Source organism: Carcharhinus amblyrhynchos, chromosome 14 (assembly GCF_965287045.1).
Source record: "Carcharhinus amblyrhynchos chromosome 14, sCarAmb.v2.hapA, whole genome shotgun sequence".
Lineage (NCBI taxonomy): Eukaryota > Metazoa > Chordata > Chondrichthyes > Carcharhiniformes > Carcharhinidae > Carcharhinus > Carcharhinus amblyrhynchos.
In genome coordinates, this window is record NC_137337.1 from 61,119,359 (window position 1) to 61,134,433 (window position 15,075).

At 39.1% G+C, this 15,075-nt stretch overlaps 1 protein-coding gene across 1 annotated transcript in view; it reads right to left on the bottom strand.

Annotated features, from left to right (window-relative positions):
• The window catches only part of vps39 (VPS39 subunit of HOPS complex), an 81,523-nt gene that overhangs the window by 40,659 nt on the left and 25,789 nt on the right, over positions 1 to 15,075 (bottom strand). The window contains exons 5-8 of the mRNA XM_080202980.1: positions 13,789 to 13,883; positions 11,010 to 11,108; positions 8,704 to 8,796; positions 6,900 to 7,083 (exon numbers count right to left, since the gene is read on the bottom strand). Coding sequence (XP_080059106.1) covers positions 6,900 to 7,083; positions 8,704 to 8,796; positions 11,010 to 11,108; positions 13,789 to 13,883 — 471 coding nt within the window. The remainder of the gene's footprint in view (positions 1 to 6,899; positions 7,084 to 8,703; positions 8,797 to 11,009; positions 11,109 to 13,788; positions 13,884 to 15,075) is intronic.

Below are 15,075 nucleotides of genomic sequence, written 5' to 3' on the forward strand. Positions count from 1 at the left end.
AGCAAAGAAGGCAGGAAAAGAGAAAAGAGTAGGATTGGTGATAGAAGCCAATTTCCTCACACTGAAATATGTGCAACCACCTTCACTGATCTTTTTCAAAAAAGGTAATGGAGAGAATAAACAAGGATAATGTAATAGATGTAATGACCAGAAAGACTTTGATAAGGCACCACATAATAGACTGACAAGTTGGAGCATGTGAAATTTGGGGAATAAGTGACAGAATGAATAGACAGCTTATTGCAAGCAGAGTAGAGAGTAAAATAAGCTTTTCATAAGGGCAGAAGATAGCAAGTCATGTCCCACAATGATCAATGCTGTGGCCATTACTGTTTATAATTTACAAATATGATCTAAACTTTGGAATCAAAAACACAATTTCTAAATTTGCGATGACAAAGAATTGGTGAGCATGGCTAGCTCAGTTGGTAGATGGGGCAATGTGGCACAGTGGTTAACACTGCTGCCTCACAGCGTCAGAGACCCAGGTTTGATTCCCCTTGGGTGACTGTGTGGAGTTTGCACATTCTCCCCATGTCTGTGTGGGTTTCCTTTGGGTGCTCCGGTTTCCTCCCACAGTCTGAAAGAGGTGCAGATTAGGTGCATTGACCCGAACAGCAGAAAGAATGTAGCGCCCAGAGGAATTTCACAGTAACTTCATTGCAACGTTAATGTGAACCTTACTTGTGACTAATAAATAAAATTTAATTTTAGACAATGGAATTTTTTTAATAAGAAGCACTGGGATAAATTACAGGATGACATTAATAAAAATGTAGAATCTAAATTGTGTAGAGTAATCAAGGGAGCTGGGAGCACAAATACAAAAATCAGTGAAAAGTAGTGACATAGACTAATAGGGCCATATAAAAAGCGAACCAAGCACCAGGGCGTATCTCTGGAGGGATAGATTTGTAAAGTAAAGAAAACAATAATGTAGACAGGAGCAGAAAGTTGCAATGGCAGACTGACCAAGTGAATGGACATTATGGGCAGAATTTTACGGCCTTGCTCATCCTGAAACTGTAAACCCCACCCGAGGTCAATGGACCTTCCCATGCTCCGCCCCTCATCCATTCTGATTCCCGCGGCGGTGGACGGGGCAGTACAATTCTGGCATGCATCAACTTCAAAGTCAGCAAGTTTCGGATCTTGGTATGGCAGTATTTGGAGTACTGTGCACAGTTCTGGTCAGCATATTATGAGAATATACAAAAAGGATTTACAGAGATAGCAAAACCACAAATTTATGCTGATCAGGACAGAACAAACAAGTTGGGTCACTCTTCTTTAAAAGAAAAGAACGAGTGACCGAACAGCGGTCTCTGAAATTGTGAAAGGTTTGATAGAGTAGACAGGAACATTCTTTACCTATAATGATAAAATGCTTATCCCTAGCGTCACTGCTTTGAAAACCACATTAAGAGATGAATATAAGATAGTCACCAAGAAATCAAATAGGTGAGACAGTAGACAGAGTAGGGATTGACTATATACTCATATTGGCAGAATGTGCATAGTGATGTATCCCCAGGATCTGTGCTAGGGCTTCAGCCTTTCATTATATCTATCTAGAACTTAAGATAAAGGAATTTAGAACTATGTATCCAAGTGTGCTGACCACACTAAGCTGGCACAATAAATAGTGTAGATGGAAGCAAGGTGTTGCAATGGTACATTGCTAGATTATGTGAATGGATAACATCATGGCAGATGGAGCTCGACATACATTCAATCACTTTAAATTTTAAATAGGCCAGTGTATCTTCTATATATTCAGTTAGGAACCTGGAACACAAATTTAGGGGTCCAAGTACATAAATCACTAAACATATAAACTAGGAGGAGCAGTCCATTTAGCCCTTCAAGTCTGTTCTGTCATTCAATAGGATCATGAATCATCTGATTGTGGCCTCAATTCCATATTCTTGCCTACCCCCGATAACTTTTGACTCCCTTGTTAGTCAAGAATCCATCCACTTCTGCATTAAAAAAAAAATGGCTCTGCCTTCACCATTTTCTGGCGATAAGTGTTCCAAAGATAATCAACCATCAGAGAAAAAAAGTTCTCATCGCTGTCTTAAATAGAAGACCCTTTATTTTTAAATGAAAGGCCTCTTACTTCTAAACTGTGTCCTCCAGTTCTGGTGTTTTTTCCACATGGTTTGAAAATAGTAGTTATGGATTGGAAAATGGCTTATGTCACTCTGCTTTTTAAGAAGGACTAAAGACAATGCCCAAGGCGTTACAGACCAGTTAGCCTAACATCTGCGGTGGGGAAATTGCTGGAGTCTATAAGCAAGAATAAGGTAACACCTTGAAAATTTTGAGAGAGCCAGCATGGATTCGTGACAGGTAGGTCATACTTGACAAACCTCATTAATCTTTTGAAGAGGTGCCTAAAGAGCAATGCCTACAGATGTTATTTATGTGGACTTCCAGGAGACCTTTGATAAAGACCCATATAAGAAACTGTTAACTAAGACGGAATTAACACCGAATTGAGGGCAAATTTCTAGCATGGCTGGGAAATTGGTTAAGTGGCAGAAGACAGAATGTAGGGATAATGGGTAGGTACTCAAATCAGCAGGATGTAACTAGTGGATCTGAGTTGGAGTCTCAACTGTTCACATTATCATTAACGACTTAGAAAGGCATTGCATCTAAATTTGCTGATGACACAAAGTTAGGTGGCATTACACATTGTGTAGATGGTAACATAATTTTATGCTATCATAGGTAGACTAGGTAATAGGCAAAACTCTGGCAGATGGATTTCAATCTAAGCAAGGATGAAATTATTCATTTCGGACCAAAAAGGAGAGATCAGAGTATTTTCTAGATGGAATGAAGTTAACTACAGAAGATGTCCAAAGAAACTTGGGGGGTTCGGGCAAACAGGTCTTTAAAATGTCATGAACAGGAGCAGAAAATTATCAAGAACGCAAACGGAATGCTGAGTTTTCTGTCCAGAGGACTGGACTATAAGAATGCAGAAATTATGCTGCTGCTATACAAAACCCTGGATTGACTCCACTTGGATTATGGAGCACACCTTAGGAAGGATATAATAGCGTTAGAGGGGGTGCAGCATTTGGGTTTACAAGAATGATATCTGGACTTCAGGAATTTACTTATGAGGAGAGGTGATACAAAATAAACCTGTTTTTTCTGGAATTTAGAAAATTAAGGAGTGATCTGATCGAAGTCTTCAAGATACTAACAGGAAAAGACACGGAATATAAAGATAAGCACTTCTACACACAAACGTGATAGAAAGTTGGAACTCTCTTATGCAATGCTAGACCATTTGCTATTTTAAATCTGTGACACATAAATTTTGTTGTTATTGAAGGATATGGACTGAAGGCAGGTGTACGGACTAAGGCCACAGATCAGCCATAATCTCACTGAATGGCAAAACAATGATGATGGGCTGAATGGCCTCCTCCTGTTCCTATTAAGGTGTGATCTAATTTAAGACGTAACATTGTTAGGTAGAAATTACAGGGCCAAGGAACACACCTGAAGGCTGAACAGCCTAATCCTAATTTCACACTCCAAACTGACATTGCTCCTCTCCATATTGGAAATGCCTGCCTTCCTTTCTGCATTTTTCCCTGATAAAGCTGTTGAAATTAAGAATTCAGCCTATGTCGCACAAGAGACATTCACTTTACACACAGGCCTGTATTTGATAATCTTGTACAGTGAGCTACAATTCCAAGATACTGTTGCATCCCACTTCCAGCATAATTCAAACATGGGCAGTTAACAAATTCTTTACCAAAAGATGAGATAACTGATCGTTAATTTTGATTCGATATATTATTGTCACATGTATTAGCATACAGTGAAAAGTATTGTTTCTTGCATGCTATACAGATAAAACGTACCTATCATAGAGAAAGAAACAACAGAGTGCAAAATGTAGTATTATAGTCATAGCTAGGGTGTAGAAAAAGATCAACTTAATGCAATGTAAATCCATTCATAAGTCTGACAGCAGCAGGGAAGACGCTGTTCTCGAATCAGTTGGCATGTGATTTCAGACTTTTGTATCTTTTTCCTGAAAGGTGGTGGAAGAGAAAATGTCCAGGATGCATGGGGTCCTTAATTATGCTGGCTGCTTTGCCGAGGCAAAGGGAAGTATAGGCAAAGTCAATGGATGGGAGACTAGTTTCTGTGATGGATTGGGCTACATTCACAACCTTTTGTAGTTCCTTGCAGGCTTGGGTAGAGCAGGAGCCATACCAAGCTTTGATACAACCAGAAAGAATGCTTTCTATGGTGCATCTGTAAAAGTTGGTGAGTCATGGCTACCATGCCAAATTTCTGAGAAAGTAGAAGCGTTGATGGGCTTTCTTAACTATAATATCAGCATGGGGGAGACCAGGACAGGTTGCTGGTGGTCGGGACTTCTAAAAACTTGAAGCAACATAGATAGGGGATGTTCTGCTTTATGCTTCCTGTGGTTGATGAAATCTCCTTCGTTTTATTGACATTGAGTGATTATTGTTGCTGCATCAGTTCACCAGATTCTTTATCTCCTTCTCGTACTCTATCTCGTCATTGTTTGAGATCCGAGTGATGTCATCAGCAAACTTGAAAATTGAATTGGAGGGGAATTTGCATCACTCTGTTTGATTTATTTGAAACTAAATCCTACTTCGGTTAAAACCTTAGCATTGTTCCCCACAGAACTAAATAAAAATCCTTGGATGAAAGTGCAATTCATTTTGGCAGAATGCACATTCAGTGCCACTGCCAGTGTATGTCTGGTTTTGTTTTCCCTCTCCTGGCTCCAGAAACTGAAAAGGCCTGCCCGAGGTCAATGGATCTTTCCATGGTCTGCCCCTTGCCTGCTTGAATTCCTGTGGCGGTGGGTGGAATGGGAAATTCACCCTAAAGTCTCCATTGTGCATTTACACAGTGGGTGGAAGCCAATCAGAAAATATGAAGTTGAGGGTGGCAGAAGACGCGTGGGGGTTAGGAACTTGTTTGGCCATATTTCCGTATAATCTAAAGAAGAGCAATATAATTTATGAACACAGTTTTGTCACTGTAAAGTTTTTAAAGTGACAATGTAGGACAAAGTATACAAGATGAAATACTGGGTGCTTGTGATAATGGGAAGGCAATACTCATAGGTTATTTTTATAGCCTGCATGAGGACTTCATTGAATGTTTTTGAGATAGTTGTTTGGAGCAGCATGTTCTGGAACCAACCCAAAAACTGGTTATATTGGACTTGATATTGTGTAATGTGACAGGATTAGTAAATGACCTCAGAGTAAGAGCACCCTTAGGTAGCAGCCATAATATGAATACGCCTGGTTTAAAAGGGCAAAGAGTGGGTCCAAGACTAATATTTTAAACTTAAAAAAGGCAACCATGAGGGTATAAAAGCTGAGCTAGCTGAAGTTAACTGGGGTACTAGGCTAGGGGATTGATTAATAAAGGAATGGCAAGCGTTTAAGCAGATATTTCAAAATTCTCAGAATAGGTACATTCTCTCGTGGTGTAGGGGGTAACACATTAGCATGGATTGAAGATTGGCTGGCTGGCATAAACAGGTCTTTGTCTGATTGGCAGGAGGTGATGAATGAATTCCTAAGGGGACAATGCTGGAGCCTCAATTTGTTACAATTGCATCAATGACTTAGATAAGGGGAGTGAAGGCATGATAGCTAAATTTGCAGATGATACAAGGATTGGTAGGAAAACATGCTGTGACAACATAAGGAATTTGCAGACAGATATAGATAGGCTGAGTGAATGGGCAAAAATCTGACAGTATAATCTAAGAAGTTGTCCACTTTGGCAAAAAGAATAAAAAAGCAGAGTATTACTTAAATGAAGAGTGACTGCAGAATTTTGAGGTACAAAGGGTTCTTGGTATTCTAGTGCATGAGTTACAAAAAGCTAGTGTGGAGGTGCAGCAGGTAACCAAGAATTTTAATGGAACGCTATCTTTCATGAGAGGAACTGAACATAAAAGTAAGGATGTTATGCTTCAGTTATGTAGAGCATTGGTGAGAGCACATCTTGAAGTGTTTGCACAGATTTGGTCTCCTTATTTAAAGGAGGATGTAAATGCACTGGAGGTGGTTCAGAGGAGATTTACTATATTGATATCTGGAAAGAGCAGGTTGTCTTATGAGGAAAGATTAGATAAACTGGGCTGGTTTCCACTAAAGTTTAGAAGAGTGAAGGGTGATTTGATGGAAGAATATGAGATCCTGAAATGGTCTTGACAAGACTGACGAGGAAAGTATGTTTCCTCATCTGAGTGAGCCCAGAACTTGGGGTACTGTTTTAAAATTAGGGGCTCCCCTTTTAACTCAGATACGAGAAGAATTTTTTTCTCTGACGGTTGTGTGACTTTGGAACTCTACCTCAGAAGGTGGTAGATGTGGGGTCATCGAATGTTTTTGAGGTGGAGGTAGATTGATTCCTTTGCCTAAAAAGAATCCATGGTTATCGGGGTAGATGGAAATGTGGAACTTGCAACACAAACAGATCAGCCATGATATATAGAGAGCAGGCTGGAAGGGCCAAATGCCCTGCTTCTGCTACAAGCAAAATACTGCAGATGCTAGAGTCTAAAAAAATCTGAAATGTTGACTCTATTCTCTCTCCATAGGTGCTGTCAAACCTGCTGTCAAACCTGCTGAGATTTTCCAGCATGTTTCTACTTTCCTCTGCTCCTATTTCATATGTTAATTTGTATAAATAGTTTTACAGTTTGCACTGACTGGGCTCTACCATCAATTAATAATCATTCGAGCCCTCAAAAGTATGAAAGAGAAACATACAAGTATCCTACAAATTATTCACAGGAATTCTAGAGCAGAAAAATCAATTATAAAACAAGAATAGATTTGAATTTTCCATACCCATGGCAAGAGGGATGTCTGTCCAGTTCAGGGCACATTTCTGAGTGCAGACTCCATCCTTATTCAGAACCACTGTTAAATCGTCTTGCCCGACTGCCACCTTCTGGTCCTCCAAGGGAGTTACAAGGGGCTCCAGTTGCTTCCCAGTTGGGAAAAGCTCTTTTATTGAACCCTTTCCATCCAACTGTTTAGCAAGGAGAAGAAAAGGTTACTTGAGTGGACATCACTGATTTAAAATCATTTAACTGACAATGTAACAATATAACCTTAGCCTCTGAGGAAGATAGCTTTTATGTATTTTACGCATTTATTATTTAACAAATAGTTTATTTAATAAACTCTTAATCCATAGTAATCTACTGTAGAAATTACAAGGGTACACTTCTGCAACCACATTCTTTCATGTGTCACATTTCCAATAGCTGCCTGTGCAATCAAACAGTGAGATTACATTGTATTTTGGGAAATGGCTATCAGTTGTTTTAAATATTTCACAGGATGTGAGCATTGCTGGCCAGGCCAACATTTATTGCCCATCCATAACTGACCTTGAGAAGGTGCTGGCAAGCTACTTTGAACTACTCATGTGGTGCAGGTACATCCATGGTGCTGTTAAGAAGGGAGTTCCAGGAATTTAACCCAGAGGCAGTGAAAGAACGATTATATAGTTCCAAGTCAGAATGGTGTGTGCCTTGGATGGGGACTTTTAGGTGGGGTGTTCCATGCATCTGCTGCCCATGCCCTTCTTGGTAGTATAGATCATGGATTTGGAAGGAGCCTTGGCAAGTTGTTACACTGTTTCTTCCAGATTGTACACACTGCTGTTCTTGTGCGTCATGGTGGACAGGCTTTGGAAAGTCAGCTGGTGAGTTACTTGCTGCAGGCAACCTCCATTACAGCACAACCGTTCAGAAGACTTAAATCAAGGGTATTTTGTTTAATTCGAGTATGGTAAACTCCTCCCTAGTGACCATGACAGATAATTTTAATGCTGACACTCTGGCACAAACAGCTGGAGAAGTCCATGTCACCATTTTAATACATCCTAGAAATGGAGATCCAACAACTATGGGATGGTGGTGGTGGCTTCTGAGAATTGTTGCATCATTTTGTAGATAGTAATACAATTATAGATTGAGGAAGAACAATTAATATGGGAATAGTTTTAAGTTTACAGCAATGCTGTTATATTCACCAATATTTGGTGCATGTATTTATTCTGTTTTATTCACCCACTGAGAAAGGTTTTTAACTCATGAATTGTACTCAACTAAAATATATTAGCGAAGAAGTCAAAATAACTTCTTCGATCGGGGGATAGCCCGAGTCTAACTGATCAAGAAACTTGTATAGTTATCAGAAGCAACAGATTGGTCAACCATCCAGTGAAGCAGTTGACTTTAATGACTTGGAATAATAGCTTTAATCACATTTTGCTTCACAGTTGTAACACCGCTTTACCTTCAAACTGAACTTTAAATGCTTGTATGTTTTGAATTAACAAAGATTAGTAGACAAGTAAATTAAGGCAAGTTTTCCCATTTTCTGTAATGTTATACTATCTTTGTAATTCATTCGTTTATATTTAACTGTCAGAGGCCATTCTAAATTTGATAGGTCGCAAATACACAATGGAAAGCATGAATTAACTTCATTGCCTCTTTGCCACATGTTTCTGCCATTCCACTGGGTTTTGAATTATACACTTCAAAAAATTCACATCCAATTTACAGGCATGCTAGCAGTCCATCAAAACTATTTTATTTTGCAAAAATCAGTGCTACTGAAGCTTCAACCTACATACCCGAATGAGATAGTAATCCCTCTTAAAGCCCACGCAAATGGAGTTCTCACACCAAGCCATGGATTTGGGAACATCAGGAACACTGAAATCCGCCTGTAGCAAAGACTGGTTATAATTAGCTTAGATTGCTTCCTTGAGCTTTGAATGTACTTAAGCTAATAAAGATATGTGCAGAACCAGCAGCCAATTGTAACTCAGCAGGTTGGCTCTATAATTTAACAAAAAACACTTCCTTCATACACTCTTTTTCCTTATGCATTTAAATCATTTCTTTAATTTATAACAATAATAATAAAATTTATCAGCACTATCTGTCTTTGCTGCCTTGTTGAATGGTCTGGTTTGTACACCTATGTGAACAACACATGCAAAAAAAAAGACCATCCTATAAACAATGAACAGTTTTGCTTCATTTTGGATGTGTTTTAGTTGTATAGGGCTGGTATTAATATAGCCCGTTGTGGTGGGAATCATGGGAGCCAGGCATTGCAGAAGAGGCCTTGCAACTGTCTCTCAGTAGAGACAAAAACTCATGCATTTTCAGAAGGGCTCATGAAGGATTCTTGTCTGCCAGTTGAATTTCAAGTTGAAAATGCCCCTTTTCCTTATTTGTTTCTTTCCCATTAACAAATCCTCTATCTATAATATTACCCCAAATTCTAATACCCCATCTTGCACATTAACCTTTTGTGTGGCACCTTATGGAATGTCTTTTGGAGATCCAAATAGTACATATCTACTGGCTTCCCTTTATCTACCCTACTAATTACAGCTTCACAAAAACTGCATAGATTTTTAAAATTCGATTTCCCTTTCGAAAAGGCAAATGTTGATTTTGTCTAATCATACTGATTTTGAAGAACTGAATATAATAGTAAGGATGTTATGCTCTAGGTATGCATGCCATTGATGAGACCACATCTCAGATAGTGTGCGCAGATATGGTCTCCTTATTTAAGGAAGAATGTAAATGCATTGAAGGTGATTCAGAGGTGGTATACTAGATTAATATCTGGAATGAGCAATTTGTCCTATGAAAAAAGGTTAGACAAATTGGACTCTTTTTCATTGGAGTTTAAAAAGAGTGAAGGGTGATTTGATTGAAATATACAGATCCTGAATGGTCTTGACAAGGTGGAAGTGGAAAGAATGTTTATTCTTGTGGGAGAGTCCAGAACTTGGGGGTACTGTTTTAAAATTAGTGGGTCACCCTTTTAAGATAGGGATAGGGAGAACAGTTTCCTGAGGGTTGGGAGAACACGTCCCTGAGGATTGTGCAGCCTTGGAAAGGTGGTAGAAATTGGGGGGGGGGGGTCACTGAATGTTTTTCAGGTGGAGGTAGATTGATTCCCTTGCCAAACAAGAATCTAAAGTTATCAGGGTTGAAGGAAACATAGACTTCAAACAAACAGATCAGACATTATCTTATCAAATGACAGAGGAGGCTGACTTCTGTGCTTGTACCATGGTACAGTACTTCTGTACAATGGCCAACTTATACTCCCATTTTTTGTTTACATGATTGCAATTTCCAAGTGTATTGTTGAGACTTCTTTCTTAACAGATTAATTTCTTGACAGGCGATGTCATGTTAATGGATCTGTGGTTTCCTGTTTTCTCTCTCCCTCCTTTAGCGAGTAGCAGTGCTACGCTTGCTTATTTCCGATCTGCCGAGACTTCATTAGAATCTTGGGAATTTAGAAATAATATAACTAGCATCTCTGCAGCTAACATTTTTTGAACCCTGGGACATATGCCATCAGGATCTGGGAATTTGCCAGTTTTTTGTCATAGAACCATAGAACACTACAGCACAGAAAGAGGCCTTTTGACCCTTCTTGGCTGTGCCAAACCATTTTTTGCACCTGGATCATATCCCTCCACACCCCTCTCATCCACGTACCTATCCAAGATTTTCTTAAATGTTAAAAGTGAGCCCTCATTTACCTCTTCATCTGGCAGCTCATTCCACACTCACATCACTCGCTGTCTGATGAACCCCCCCACTATTCCCTTTAAACTTTTCCCCCTTCACCTGTAACCCATGTCCTCTAGTTTTTTTTCTCCCCTAGCCTCAATGGAAAAAGACTGCTTGCATTCACTCTATTGTACTCATCATAATTTTATATACCTTTATCAAATCTCCCCTCATTCTTCTACGCTCCGGGGAATAAAGTCCTAACCTATTCAACCTTTCTCTGTAACTTAGTTTTGCAAGTCCCGGCAACATCTTTGTAAGCATTCTCCATAAATGCATCATCTGCCCTTCATCTTCTTGGAGCTTCCCTCAATTGAGGACACCTCACCTGGGTTTCATGAAACTCTCGGTCCCGCCAGTAGTAAAGCTGAAGTTTCTTCTTCACAGCTACACACATATTGAGAATCAGCTCATCATCATCAGATCGCTGAAAACAGAATGCATGTTACCAACTGATCCAAAGAAACACGTAGTTCGTCCGATGTAGAATATATATATTTTACACACCTATTCATATGTAATATGGTGTACCATGTAGTATAATTTCAGGAGTTAAAAATTCAGTTTAAAAACTGCATTATTTACATTGAAGCTACACCAAATTTATTTTTCACTATTGTAACAGTGATTGCATAATAAGCACTATAGCCAGATCTTCTTTTCCTACAATCAGAAGCAACATAGCAAATTAATATTCAACTCCAAAGGTCAAACTTGAAGTCAACTTTAAGGTGGGCCATACAACCAAGTTTAATGAAACAGTTATGTATTGGGATTTGCTGATCTCAGGTATGAGGGTGATTTGATTAGCATCTGTACCTGAGTTAGAAAAGGGGAAAAATGGAAAATGACCCCTACTTTTGATACATGAACATTTGTTGTGTACCATGGATGATTAATTTGGCAGTTTCTAGGCTCATGCAAAAATAGTTCATTGGTTTAATTACCAGAGGTGACTGGTAACCACAAAAACATAACCCACCTAAGAATCAATGCCTCTAGAAGAGAAGGGGCCGGTCAGTTAAACACTAAAATTAACGTACTTCTTTCCTTCGTCTTCAGAATATTGTCAATTATGAATTTCCAAGTGACAGATACACTGAGCCCAATAAAAGCAACGGAGGAGTGCAGGAGAACATGCCAGGAGTAGCTTTAACACAATTAGGAATGAGCAACAAATGTTGCCTTGCCAACAATGCTCATTACCCATGACTGAACATAAAAGCAGAGAAATCTACCTGTCGGTTTTGTGGATGGAGGATATAGCTCTTGGCTTTTAAAAGGCTATCAAGGTAAGAGATGAATAAGAATGTGTTAAGAAAGAAGAAACTGCAGTTCAGTTTACTGGATTCCCTATAACCTGATTCATAATCTTATCTGCCGCAACATTGAACCAATTTCTCATTCCTTTCTCAGGAAAATGAAGCATAAATACTCAAGGAAGGCAAAATGACAAGGAATCAAAATTAAGAGGGACAGCATGGAAGAAATATAAAAGTTTAATGAGGTAGCAAACATTAGCACTTAGCGTAGCATACAAATGTATTTCAAAGTAAAGACACCCCATAGGCCTCGGCTTTTTAAACAATGATTGGTTGTACTCGGATCACTTCCTAATAACTGATTGTCTATGGCAAATTAGCTGTTCACATCCATACATTCTGTGCCAGTATACCAAAATATAATAGCAAAATACAAAGCAGCATGGGTTCATGAAGGGAAAGTCACGTCTAACTAATTTGGTGGAATTCTATGAGAACGTTACATGTGCAGTGGACAGTGGGAAACCTGTGGATGTGGTGTATCTGGATTTCCAGAAGGCATTTGACAAGGTGCAGTACCAAAGACTGCTACATAAGATAAAGGTGCATGGTGTAATGGGTAATGTATTAGCATGGACAGAGGATTGGTTAACTAACAGAAAGTAAAGAGTGGGGGTAAATGGGTCACTGGTTGGCAATCAGTGACTAGTGGTGTGCTTCAGGGATCAGTGTTGGAAAAGCAATTGTTTGCTATTTACATAGATGATTTGGAGTTGGGGACCAAGTGTAGTGTGTCAAAAGCAGGTGACACTAAGATAGGTGGCACAGCAAAGTGTGCAGAAGACGCTGAAAGTCTGCAAAGGGAATTAGATAGTCTAAGTGAGTGGGCAAGGTCTGGCAGATGGAGTACAATGTTGGTAAATGTGAGGTCACGCATTTTGATAGGAATAAGAGCAAAATGGACTGTTATTTAAGTTATCTGCTGTTGTGCAGAGGGACTTGGGTGTCCATGTGCAGGAATCTCAAGGAGTTGATTTGCAGGTGCAGCAGGTAATTAAGGCAGCAAATGAAATTTGTCCTCATTGCTAGAGGATAGAGTTTAAAAACAGCGAGGTTATACTGCAGCTGTATAAGCTGCTGGAGAGGCCACTGTACAGTTTTGGTCTCCTTACTTGAGAAAAGATATACTGGCACTGGAGCGGGTGCAGAGGAGATTCACTAGGTTGATTCTGGAGTTGAGAAGGTTGGCTTATGAGGAGAGACTGAATAGACTGGGGCTCTACTCATTGGAATTTAAAAGAATGAGGGGAGATCTTATAGAAACAGACAAGATTATGAAGGGAATAGAGAAGATAGAAGCAGGGAAATTGGTTCCACTGGCGGGTGAAATTAGAATTAGGGGGCATAGCCTCAAAGTAAGGGGAAGCAGATTTAGGACTGAGTTGAATGAAACTTCTTCACACAAAGGGTTGTGAATCTGTGGAGTTCCCTGCCCAGTGAAGCAGTTGAGGCTACCTCACTGAATATTTTTAAGGCAAGGATAGATACATTTTTGAACAGTAAAGGAATTAAGGGTTATGGTGAGCGGATGGGTAAGTGGAGCTGAGACGACAAAAAGATCAGCCACGATCTTATTGAATGGTGGAGCAGGCTCGAGGGGCTGGATGGCCTACTCCTGCTCCTATTTCTTATGTTCTTATATCCTCTCTCTTTAAATTATTGTTGACACCTAAGAGAAAGAGTGCAAGTTACCCCAGCATCAAAATTACCTTTAGGTTTTTTTTTGAGAGAGAGACTTGCTGTACTCATGAAAACCATTAGCAACACCACAGTTTTGCCACGTACCTTCAAGTCACAGGAGAACAGAGTGGCACCTTTGGCCTTTGTAACCATTGTAATTTGTTGGAATGTCAGCAAGTCATGAACATAAATATTATTTTCTGCAGGGAGAGAAAATATTGAAAAGTAATTAAAAACCACCTTTTTCCACTAATACCACTGCCAACAGTGGTACTTGTTGGCTGCCTTTATTTTGTAAGAAAACCTCACTCCATTCAATGCGTATTAATGTTGTGTGATAATCTTAACTATTTTGCCAAGCGTTAATGCTCAAGCACTCACTCCTTTTTCAAATGTCAAAAATCCATAATTATACTACTGGCTGTTTTTCATAGTATAAGACAAATGCAGAACAAAACTGACACAATATCAACCAAAATCCAAATTAAGCCTACACAAGTGCATACACATCAAGCTGACTGCAGCATCTCCTACTCAGTTTCCAGAATCTCAAATATCCTCACCACCTCAGTTTTCCCTGCTCCTACAAGAGAACAATTAAAGCAATTTCTCTACTTCCTGATGTCCGTCACTATGATTTTGCCACTTTATATTGACTTCTCAATAGTACATTTGTTGTACAATGTTTGATTTCACACATGCTGGAAGATACCATAATGGTCTCCGACAGCAATAAAATTAAACTCTTATTAACAAGAAAATTGTATTATTGTATTCATCCTGTGCAAACATTCATTTGCAAATAGGTCAGAACTGTTAATCCATGAAATGTTCAACAGAACAAAATAAAACATGATTCTATAGCTGTGCTTTAGCATATACTCATGTGCACATTCACAATGAGGACTGTTTTAAATTTTTTTTTAGGAAACTTCACTTATCCTACATTTTGTGGAGGGGAAAGGGGAAAATGTACTGGTCAAAGATGGGTACCAGTTTATTGTTTTAAGCCAAGTAATGGAATATCTCACTCAAGCAGTATCAGAGAACTTTCAGGCACATTTCCAGTCACCAGATTTGTATCACTCACAATGTGGTCTGTTTGTAGCAATACCGCAAACCATTGTCACATGATCATAGGAAGTCACAGAAATTGAAGTCATGTTTGTTACATATTTGTGCATGGAAAAAAAGCTGGATTTTGTGCAGAATCGTGATTACTTTTGTTACATAAAACTCAGTTTCCAGAATCTTATGTATTTCAGAACGTCTGAAATACATACAGTATTTTTGTTTATATCCAATTCAATCCAAAGTCCAATTCAAAGTCTCAACAAATGAGACATTCCAGATCCAAGCTGACAAAACAGGCTCACCACCTCCTGTCTTGGG